This window comes from Oryx dammah, unplaced genomic scaffold (genome assembly GCF_014754425.2).
Source record: "Oryx dammah isolate SB20612 unplaced genomic scaffold, SCBI_Odam_1.1 HiC_scaffold_12, whole genome shotgun sequence".
Taxonomy (NCBI): Eukaryota; Metazoa; Chordata; class Mammalia; order Artiodactyla; family Bovidae; genus Oryx; species Oryx dammah.
Window position 1 is genome coordinate 53484720 of NW_024070196.1, and position 12197 is coordinate 53496916.

At 41.2% G+C, this 12197-nt stretch overlaps 1 protein-coding gene across 1 annotated transcript in view; it reads left to right on the forward strand.

Moving 5' to 3' along the window:
* The window catches only part of IFT81 (intraflagellar transport 81), an 86335-nt gene that overhangs the window by 52624 nt on the left and 21514 nt on the right, over positions 1-12197 (forward strand). Inside the window, exons 9-10 of the mRNA XM_040250689.1 lie at positions 7441-7569; positions 8542-8631. Of these exons, the coding sequence (XP_040106623.1) occupies positions 7441-7569; positions 8542-8631 (219 nt within the window). The remainder of the gene's footprint in view (positions 1-7440; positions 7570-8541; positions 8632-12197) is intronic.

Here is a 12197-nt window from a genome sequence, read left to right on the forward strand (position 1 = left end):
AGCCGCTTCCACAGAGCTATGGAAAGATATATTCAGGGAAGATTCTATATGGAAGTTTGCCTGCAGGCTTGGTTCCCTATATATTTGTGCCTTGGTTGTCAAAAAAAGTTCAACCCAGAGAAATCTCTCTAGCAACAAAGCTGTTCTTGTTGTGGGTGCCAGTTTCTCTGAGCTTTCTTGATTTGGCTTTTTTTTTTTCTTTCACCCATGTGGAAATTATGTCATCATATGATGTTGGCTTGCATGCATGCATGCTAAGTTGCTTCAGTCATATCTGACTCTTTGCAACCCCAAGGACTGTAGCCCACCAGGCTTGCTGTCCATGGGATCCTCCAGGCAAGAATACTGAAGTGGGTTGGATGTTGGCTTACCAGCAAGCAATAATCTGTTAGAGGTTAATGAAATTTCAACCAGTTGTGGTTAGCTGGCAATATGAACTTTTCTGTCTCATGCTGTTGAATATTGTTTGCTTCTAGGGAACTAAAGATTGAACATTTACAGTACATCAAACATAGGTTCTAACAGCAGTAACTTTTAAAATTGATATGTAGCAACTGTATTATTGCTCACTTCAAAATATTTTCTAATTTTCATTGTGATTTCTTTGACCTATGGTTACTGCTTAAAACCAAACATTTGGGGATTTTCTAGTTACCTTTCTGTTATTGATTTCTAGTTTATTTCGGCTATGACCAAAGAACATACTCTGTGATTTCATTTCTTTGAAAATTTTGAATGTTGCATTATGGCCTGGCATGTGGTCTATCTTGATCATTGTTCCATGCACAGTTGAGAAGAATATATATTATGTTGAGGATGGTGTTCCATATATGTCAATTCAGTCCAGTATTTTAACCACGATACTCAAATCTTCTGTGTTTAATTAGAGGATAATTGTTTTACAGTACTGTGTTGGTTTCTGCCATACAACAACATGAATCAGCCATAGGTATACATATGAAGGGTGTATTCTTGACTGAAAACAGCTTCATTTTGATCCTGTGAGGAACATTTGGGCACAGATTGTACCATGGAGTTGATTCCACCTTGAGGCAAGGGGTCTGGCCTTTTATACTCCCATATCAGTCAGTCATCAGCTGTGGTAGGGTGATGAGGCCTAGATGAGGCAGCTCCCATTGGGCCAAGGGCATGTTCTGAAGAAGGGGCAGCTGTGAAGCATTAGCAGTCAGCACTCTTGTAGCACTCTAGCAGCTTGCAGATGAGGTCTGAGTGGCGCACCAACAACATCCTCTATAACCCATCCCTTGCACTGAGATCTGCTTGTTTCTCATGTTAAAGTCACTCCATCCTGGTATTTCTTCCGTAGGATTGCAGTTGGTCAAAATTTCTAGGACAATTTAGGAGAGTTAGTGGGACAAATTAAAACTCTCTTTGCTGCATTTGGTCCCAAAGATGTAACTAATGCTCAATATCTCCTTCCTCTACCATCCATCCTAGATTCCCTGCACCTTTAGCTAGTACCTCCAGTGGTCTAGATGACTTACTTGGTGGGATGACTCAGTCCCTCATTCCTCAGAGCTATGAGATTCTAGTAACAATGCCCTTCTCAGGCTGTGGTTGCTAAACCTACCCATTTACTGGTAAAACTGGGCAGGAGAGTACCAAGATATGCCATAATGGATCACATGAATGCCAAGTATATTCCTATCTGTCCCCCATTAATAGCAACATCAGTATAGCCTTAAGGTATCCTGCCAATAAATCACTCCTTTTTTTGCCCACTGGTCTTTGGGCATGAGGAGCCCATGTGACAGGATGGTGGCCAGAGGATTAACTTTAGAGGGCCTATCAGTGTGCCTTCTGGTAAAAACATGCCCGTTCTGGAAATTAGAACATTTATACTCACAGAGCCTAAAGTTGTGCCTTTTCTGTTGTGGGCATTCTCTAGTGGTTATACACATGTGATGAAGAGATCTTCACACTTAGTGTTAATTCTTATAGCTTGGTCCACATGCCTTCTCCCCAGACCTCCTTGTCCCTAGTCATTCAGTCTTGCTCTCTTGTTTCCTCCAGGCCCCTGACCAACAAGCTAAGCCATTTGTCACTGCCCAGAGGATACAAGATAATCTGGGGTTTTAAGATTCTCAAGTGAATCTATTCAGTTATCCCCCTTTCAGACTCAGCACACATTCTCTTCCCTATCACAGCCCTGACTTTAACATGGGATATATTCAGCCTTCTATGAAGTTTTGCCAGGATTAAGTCCTGTCCCTTGTTTTCAGCTTTCTCTGCTCTGTAGCCATAGGAAATGAGGGTTTCTTTAAACCTTCTAAGGAAGTTCTCTGACCTTATTGCTTTGCATTAAATCACTGATTAATGGATTTGAGCCTGTCAGTTGAGCTTAGCAACAGCCACCCAGATTTCATAGTCTTACAGTGACTATTATGCTTCTCAAATACCAGCAACATTGAACTAGCTAGTACCTTCCTGTGATAGTTCAGGTCCTCCAAGAAGCATCATCCAGTTCTGTTCAGTTCAGCTGCTCAGTCGTGTCCAACTCTTTGCGACCCCATGAATCACAGCACTCAAGGCCTCCCTGTCCATCACCATCTCCTGGAGTTCACTCAGACTCACGTCCATCGAGTCCGTGATGCCATCCAGCCATCTCATCCTGGGTCGTCCCCTTCTCCTCCTGCCCCCAATCCTTCCCAGCATCAGAGTCTTTTCCAATGAGTCAACTCTTCGCATGAGGTGGCCAAAGTACTGGAGCTTCAGCTTCATCATCATTCCTTCCAAAGAAATCCCAGGGCTGATCTCCTTTAGAATGGACTGGTTGGATCTCCTTGCAGTCCAAGGGACTCTCAAGAGTCTTCTCCAACACCACAGTTCAAAAGCATCAATTCTTCGGCACTCAGCCTTCTTCACAGTCCAACTCTCACATCCATACATGACCACTGGAAAAACCATAGCCTTCACTAGATGGACCTTAGTTGGCAAAGTAATGTCTCTGCTTTTGAATATACTATCTAGGTTGGTCATAACTTTTCTTCCAAGGAGTAAGCGTCTTTTAATTTCATGGCCACAGTCACCATCTGCAGTGATTTTGGAGCCCAAAAAAATAAAGTCTGACACTGTTTCCACTGTTTCCCCATCTATTTGCCATGAAGTGATGGGACCGGATGCCATGATCTTCGTTTTCTGAATGTTGAGCTTTAAGCCAACTTTTTCACTCTCCTCTTTCACTTTCATCAAGAGGCTTTTTAGTTCCTCTTCACTTTCTGCCATAAGGGTGGTGTCATCTGCATATCTGAGGTTATTGATATTTCTCCCAGCAATCTTGATTCCAGCTTGTGTTTCTTCCAGTCCAGTGTTTCTCATGATGTACTCTGCATATAAGTTAAATAAGCAGGGTGACAATATACAGCCTTGATGGACTCCTTTTCCTATTTGGAACCAGTCTGTTGTTCCATGTCCAGTTCCTTGGTTTAAATGTACAAGAGATTTATGAAGGAAGTATTTGTGAAGGGTAGAGGGAGTTGGGAAGGAGGAGGCAGGGAAAGATGTTAGGCTCTAATGCAAGTCTGATATCTATGAAGGAAGAAGGAGGAAGGAAGATTGGGGAGGAAGAACCTCAGGTTATAGGATATTTTAAGGACATTTTGGTTAGGAAGATGGGGAGTTCCTGAGCCAGTCACCAGTAAGAGGAGTTCCCTGTCAGGAGGGAATGGGTTAGCTGCCGGTAACAGCCTGGGGGAAGCATGGCCTTGGTATGAGCATGATGGTGGAGACAGAGGGCCAGCAGTAATGGCTGTCATCCAGCTTTGTTCTTCTCAGCAAACTCTTGAAGGAGATTCAGGCAATCCATTGTCATGACCACTATAATCCCTTCCACCTATTTTCTGCCCTAGTTGGCAAGTCTTAACAATTGTACTGCTATAACATGCCCAAGACTAATATTACTCTACTTGCCCCCAGTCAGAGGGCCCTCTGCCTCGTTCATCCAGTGAGTGATCCAACCCTAGAAGCCAGGTTTGATCAGGTTCTCTAGAAGCAGAATCTGAAACAAGAATTCTTGTTCTTCTTACATGATTAATTCAGTGTGTGCTCTTAGGAGAAAGGAAGGGAAGGAACCAGGATGCAGCAAAGAGGAAGAAGTAGATTCAGTTGGAGTCCAGTTTCATTCTGATTGCACAAGGAGCTCTGGAACATAAATTGCATCACAAAGTTGGTCTCATCTTTAGGCAAGAGGGCTGCCCCCTTTGGGCCCCTGTGTCAGTCCGTCATTTGCTGTGGATCCTCTTACCACTCAACTGTGTGACACAGTTCCTGTTCAGCCAAGGGTACACCTTGAGGAAGGGACAACTGTAAACCATCAAAATACCAATTCTCACAAGATGTAGGGGCTGGGTACACTGACACAGTAAGCAGACCAGGGCAGAGCACCCACAGTATCCACTGCAGGTATCCTGAGATTAGTCCACATGAATTTATTATAGTTACCTTCCTATTGGCAGTGTTTGACATGATAGATAACTCCCTCTTCCTGTGAAATTGTTCTTTACTTGTCTTCAAGCACACTACACTCTCCTTGTTTTTCTTTACTAACACTACTGTTCCTGATCCATGGCTGATTTCTTCCCGCTTCTTCAAAGCCTAGATGTCGGAGTCCCCCAGGCCTTGGATCTCTTCTCTGCCCTCAGTCCCTTGGTGATCTTATTCTCTTATGGCTTTAAAGACATTGTCTGTGCAGACAGCTCACAAATTTGTATCTCCAGCCTAGATCGCTTCTCAAATTCCAATCTTGTGCGTGTAACATCTTGAACTGTCTATTGGATTTCTACTAGAGAGTATAGATTTTTTTTCAACACGTCCAAACTTAAACTTCTGACCTTCACTACTCCCTCACCTGTCCTCCTGAGTCTTCCTCATCTCAACAAATAGCAACTCCATTCTCTCAGTTCTTCAGGCCCAAACCCCCTGGAGTCATATTTACCCCTCGCTTTCCTTCACATCCTAACCTGTCATAATATCTTCTGGGAGGAACTTCCCTGGCAGTCCAGTGGTTGAGAATTCACATGTCAATGCAGGGAACTTGGATTCAATCCCTGGTCCGGGAACTAAGATCCCACATGCCACAGAGCAGCTAAGCCCGTGTGCCAAAACTACTGAGTTCGAGCTCTAGAGCCTGCAAGCCACAACTATTGAGCCTTTGTGCTGCAGCTGCTGAAGCCCACATGCCGTAGAGCCTATGCTTCACAGTAAGAGAAGCCCGCACACCACAACTGGAGAGTAGCCCCGGCTTGCCGCAACTCAGAGAAAGCCCAGGCGCAGCACCGGACAGCCGGTGCAGCCAGAAATGATATATTCATATGTATATACACACACGTCTTGTTGGATCTATCTTTAAAATATATACCGAACCACTTCTCATCACCTCTGTTGCCCCCATCTGCTTCATACTACCATCATCTCTAACTTGAATTATTGGAATTGTCTTCTGACTGATTTCTTTGCCCCTCCCCTTGTCCCTCTATAGATTGATCTCAGTCAGCATAGATGTTAAAGTTTTCACTAAAAAACTCCTTTACTCTGAACCTTCTAACAAGTCTCCCATTCTGTTTAAAGTCCAAGCTCTTTCACTGGCCCAACACAACACTATAATTTATCATCAAAACTAGGACACTTTTCAGAATGCAAAGGACAATAGATGTAAACTGATACTGTCTCAGCTAACCAGCTAAGTCCTATATGATGGGGGGGGGGGGGGGGGGGGGGGGTGGGGGCCCCCCCATCTAGGTGTTTATTGAAAGGGCCAAGCATGCTCCTGTGCTGGGCTGTTCTCAGTCGTGTCCAGGATTTTACTCCTCCAGTCCCCAGGACTGTGACCCCAAGGACTGTAATTCACCAGGCTCCTCTGTCTATGGGATTTCCCAGGCAAGTATACTGGAGTAAATTGCCATTTCCTACTCCAGGGGATCTTCCCAACCCAGGGATTGAACCTATGTCTCCTGCATTGGCAGGCGGATTCTTTACCGCTGTGCCACCTGGGAAGTCCCCAAGTACGTACCTACCTCATGTCATTTGCTCTTGTTGATCCCCTGGGTATCTCTATGACTTGCTCCCTCACTTTCTTCAGAGCTTCACTTAGGTGTCATCTTCTCAGGGAGACCTTATCTAACCACCTTGTTACTTAAGATTCCAACCCTACTCTTCCCTCACACTGTATATATTTTAGTTGTTTACCTGTTGCCCATTTGCTCTCACTAGAAGTTAGCTCTGTGAGGGAAAGGATTTTTTTCCCTGTTTTTTTCTTTTTTTCACTGCAGTATATCTGGTGCCTAGAACTGTGTTCTTGTTCAGTTTCTAAGGTGTGTCTTACTCATTGACTGCAGAACACCAGGCTTCCCTGTCCTTCACTTTCTTCCAAAGCTTCCTCAGGTTCATCTCCATTGAGTCAGTGATGCTATCGAACCATCCATTCTCTGCCACCCCCGTCTCCTTTTGTCTTCAGTCTTTCCCAGCATCAGAGTCTTTTCCAATGAGTCAGCTCTTTGCATCAGGTGGCTAAAGTATTAGAGCTTTAGCTTCAGCATCAGTCCATCCAGTGAATATTCAAGGTTGATTTCCTTTAGGATTGACTGGTTTGATCTCCTTGCAGGCCAAGGACTCTTAAGAGTCTTCTCCAGCACCACAGTTCGAAAGCATCAATTCTTTGGCACTCAGCCTTCTTTATGGTCCAACTCTCACATTCATACATGACTACTGGAAAAACCATAGCTTTGACTCTATGGACCTTTGTTGGCAAAGTGATGTCTCTGCTTTTTCATTCGCTGCCTAGGTCTGTCATAGGTTTCCTTCCAAGGAGCAAACGCCTTTTAATTTTACGGCTGCAGTCACCATCCACAGTGATTCAAGAGCGTAAAAAAATAAAATCTGTCACTGCTTCCACTTTTTCCCTTTCTATTTGCCGTGAAGTGATGGGACCAGATGCCATGATCTCTGTTTTTCTGAATGTTGAGTTTTAAGCCAGCTTTTTCCACTCTCCTCTTTTGCCCTCATCAAGAGACTGTTTAGTTCTTCTAAAGAGCCTAGAACTATACTTGGCACATTAATAAATACTAGATAAGTGAGCAAATATGTACAGTTTTTCACTTGAGATCATTCATTCATCAAATATTTAATGAGTGTGTCCTGTGTTTTAGCTTCTATGCCAAGTACATAGCATTATGCTGAAGTCTAAAATTATAATTACTCCTATGTTCCTGAAGATACTATAGTAAAATTTAGTATAAGTTTATAAAATATAAAGGAATATAATTATTGTTGAAGTCAGTGAAGATTGTTGACTAAATTCCTTTATTTTACTTACAACTTTATTGTTATGTATTAAATCTATATACTTCTTATGGAATCATCAAGGTTAGACATCAATTTTGTGGACTCTTGTTTTTTACGCCTATTTTTATTCTTTACTTTCAGCAAACTATTGAGGAGAAAAGGGGTATATCTGGATATAGTTATACCCAAGAAGAACTAGAACGAGTGTCTGCTCTGAAGAGTGAAGTTGATGAAATGAAAGGACGAACACTGGACGACATGTCTGAAATGGTGATTACACAGGCTTTGTTTTACACATAGGCTCTAAGGCAGATATTTTTGTGTTTGTTCTGTTTTTAGTGCAACATTCAGATTTTCATTTCTGTGTATTGTTTTCATTATATTCTTTCATCTGTCTTTATCACTCTCTTTTAAATTTTTCCATTCTTAGGAGGTTGCTCGATTTGTAATACTTTACACGTTTTGTGGTTTTTGAAGTGTGTAAAAGTTACACAGCATTAAAGAAATTTTTAAGATAAAAAAATAAGTTTTTCCAAATTATACTACTTAATACAGTTATTTCATTTTTGTGTATGTCGTTAGTTTCTTTCCATGCTCAGGACTGCTGTTCAACCAGAATGCACAGATAGAGCTTCATCAGACTTTAAAATGTTTAAATCTTTCATTATTTATTGGTAAATAGCTGCTGCCCCAAACTCTCAGAGTACCTACCTCCACCTATCTTGTCCACATTGTTCCCAAAGCCCTCTGGATTTCACAACATCCTAACTCCTAAAAAGATTAACATTTTGCACAGCAGATGCCTCCAAGACCTGATTCATTTCTATGGCTGGTGTCCATTGTGATTGGTCATTGCCATACCTTTTGGGTTATTAAGTAGTTTGACTATCACTTCATCCACGTTTATGTGCATTTTATATAACCTACATAATTTATGTACTTTTTAAATTTAATACAGAGTTGTATATCAGCAACTTTGTAATTTGTTTTATCCTTCAGCTAGATTATAAATATTTTCCCATAATGGTTTGCAGTTTTAATAACTGACATTTTGAATAGTTAAATCATATTCTGTCTTCCTGAGAAGTCAATACTTATTAAATGACTTCCCTTTGGTTGGCATTGAAATAATTTATAGTTTTATTCACTTATATAAATACTTCAGTAAATGTCTTTGTACATATAGTATTTTTGTTCTTTTGAATACTTTCTTAGATGTCATATATTTTATTTAAATGGCAGGTAAAAAAACTAAATTCCCTGGTATCTGAAAAGAAGTCAGCTCTAGCTCCAATTATAAAAGAACTACGACAATTGCGTCAGAAATGCCAAGTAAGATAATTTAGTTTTATGATACTTTTAATACTCTCTCTTGTTCAAATGTATTAGTTAAAATCCTAGATATTTTACTTGGATAATTCCTGGCAAACATCATTATTTTTATATGAGTCTGTGAAAGAGAATAATAATGTGACCATCAATGGTTTTTGTTTAATTTATGTTGTTTGTTTTGTCATAAATTTTTGTGCTGGGAAGAGAAGGAGGAGTTTAAGCTACAGTCAAAAGTGCAGCCAAATGAGATTTGTGCTTTAAATAATGTTCATGTCAGAGCTATAAATATGAAGTCACATTCTTCAGTGGCCAGGTGAAAGTTCAGAGTGTGCCAACAAGTGGTGACAAGTTAATGTTAGATTAATGAACTTGCTTTGCTGGGGAGCAGGATGGGGGGCAAATCATGATAACTTATACTTAAGTGATGAAATACAGTTACTTGGAAGCTAATTCTAGACACTGCTTTAAGGATAAACTGTAAGAAGGTAAATGCCCAGATCAGGTGGCCTTCACCATTTGACATTAACAATGGTTATTTTATCATTCTCCATGTAGTAATTTTAGGTTTGAATGTGAGCAGTACTGCCTGTGCCTAAGGATGAACTATAAAACTCATCATAAATGCTATCCATCAGAGACAAGAGAAGCACAGTGAGAGATCACATGGACCTTGAAATCAGATAGACATTGTTTCCTTTTTTATAGAAAATGCCATGGAGTCTGAGAAAGGTTTCAGTTCAGTTCAGTCACTCAGTTGTGTCCAACTCCTTGCGACCCCATGGACTGCAGCACGCCAGGCCTCCCTGTCCATCACCAACTCCTGGAGTTTACTCAAACTCACGTGTATTGAGTCAGTGATGCCATCCAACCATCTCATCCTCTGTCGTCCCCTTCTCCCACTTTCAATCTTTCCCAGCATCAGGGTCTTTTCTAATGAGTCAGTTCTTTGCATCAAGTGGCCCAAGTATTGCAGTTTCAGCTTCAGCATCAGTCCTTCCAATGAATATTCAAGACTAATTTCCTTTAGGATCGACTGGTTGGAATCCCTTGCAGTCCAAGGGACTCACAAGAGTCTTCTCCAACACCACAGTTCAAAAGCATGAATTCTTTGGCACTCAGCTTTCTTTACAGTCCAACTCTCTGGTGACAGGTTTAGTGACTTGTCCAGATAGAGGAGGAAATGAGAGAGTTGGAGCTTCACTCTAGCATCTCTAGCATATTTTACATCTGCTTATTTCATCGTACACTCCTGCCATCACAAGAGAAATGGAAGAGAAAAGTCCCAGTCCTCAGGGCTTCATACTATAATAGGAGAGGTGGAACAAACACAAAAGAAATTAGGATAAACAAAAGATAACCCAACTTAAGAACAGTATAGAAAAAATATAATCAGAATCATATTCCTAACTGATGAGGAAATGGGAAGGAAATGAAGGAAATTAGGAAATGAAATGATTGTCAGGAAGAAAAGTTTCAGAAAGGAGATTTTTTAAAAAATTGTAGATCAAAGATATGAAGAATTATTTTCATGGGTATATTCTAGTAATTGATTTTGTTAGGGCTTTTCTTGTGCCAGCAACTTGCAGATAAAAAGTGAAAGTGAAAGTCACTCAGTCATGTCCAACACTTCGTGTGCCACCCCATGGACTGTAGCCCACCACGCTCCTCTGTCCATGGGATTCTCCAGGCCAGAATACTGGAGTGAGTAGCCGTTCCCATCTGCAGGGGATCTTACCGACCCAGGGATCGAACCCAGGTCTCCCGAATTGCAGGCAAATTCTTTATTGTTTGAGCCACTAGGGAAACCCATAGGGAACAGTTATATGTATTTCTAGTGATGATAAAATTTCTCTATAATAGTATTAATAAAATACAGTAAAAATATATGTTTGTAAAGACTGTGACTCAGGTCATGAACTCCTTATTGCCAAATTCAGACTTAAATTGAAGAAAGTGGGGAAAACAACTAGACCATTCAGGTATGACCTCAATCAAATCCCTTATGATTATACAGTGGAAGTGAGAAATAGATTTAAGGGACTAGATCTGATAGATAGAGTGCCTGATGAACTATGGACAGAGGTTCGTGACATTGTACAGGAGACAGGGATCAAAACCATCCCCAAGGAAAAGAAATGCAAAGAAGCAAAATGGCTGTCTGGGGAGGCCTTACAAATAGCTGTGAGAAAAAGAGAAGAGAAAAGCAAAGGAGAAAAGGAAAGATATACCCTTTTGGAGCTTCACTCTAGCATCTCTAGCATATTTTACATCTTCTGCTTGTTTCTAGAACTCTGGAAGCAGAGTTCCAAAGAATAGCAAGGAGAGATAAGAAAGCCTTCCTCAGTGATCAATGCAAAGAAATAGAGGAAGACAACAGAATGGGAAAGACTAGAGATCTCTTCAAGAAAATTAGAGATACCAAGGGAACATTTCATGCAAAGATGGGCTCGATAAAGGACAGAAATGGTGTGGACCTAACAGAAGCAGAAGATGTTAAGAGGTGGCAAGAATACACAGAAGAACTGTACAAAAAAGATCTTCACGACCTAGATAATCACGATGGTGTGATCACTCACCTAGAGCCAGACATCCTAGAATGTGAAGTCAAGTGGACCTTAGAAAGCATCACTACGAACAATGCTAGTGGAGGTGATGGAATTCCAGTTGAGCTATTTCAAATCCTGAAAGATGATGCTGTGAAAGTGCTGCACTCAATATGCCAGCAAATTTGGAAAACTCAGCAGTGGCCACAGGACTGGAAAAGGTCAGTTTTCATTCCAGTCCCAAAGAAAGGCAATGCCAAAGAATTCTCGAACACAGTTGCACTCTCTTACTTATCTCACACCCTAGTAAAGTAATGCTCAAAATTCTGCAAGCCAGGCTTCAGCAATACGTGAACCGTAAACTTCCAGATGTTCAAGCTGGTTTTAGAAAAGGCAGAGGAACCACAGATCAAATTGCCAGCATCCACTGGATCATGGAAAAAGCAAGGGAGTTCCAGAAAAACATCTATTTCTGCTTTCTTGACTATGTCAAAGCCTTTGACTGTGTGGATCACAATAAACTGTGGAAAATTCTGAAAGAGATGGGAATACCAGAGCACCTGACCTGCCTCTTGAGAAACCTATATGCAGGTCAGGAAGCAACAGTTAGAACTGGACTCGGAACAACAGACTGGTTCCAAATAGGAAGAGGAGTATGTCAAGGCTGTATATTGTCACCCTGCTTATTTAACTTCTATGCAGAGTACATCATGAGAAACGCTGGACTGGAAGAAACACAAGCTGGAATCAAGATTGCCGGGAGAAATATCAATAACCTCAGATATGCAAATGACACCACCCTTATGGCAGAAAGTGAAGAGGAACTAAAGCCTCTTGATGAAAGTGAAAGAGGAGAGTGAAAAAGTTGGCTTAAAGCTCAACATTCAGAAAACGAAGATCATGGCATCTGGTCCCATCACTTCATGGCAGATAGATGGGGAAACAGTGTAAACAGTGTCAGACTTTATTTTGGGGGGCTCCAAAATCACTGCAGATGGTAACTGCAGCCATGAAATTAAAAGA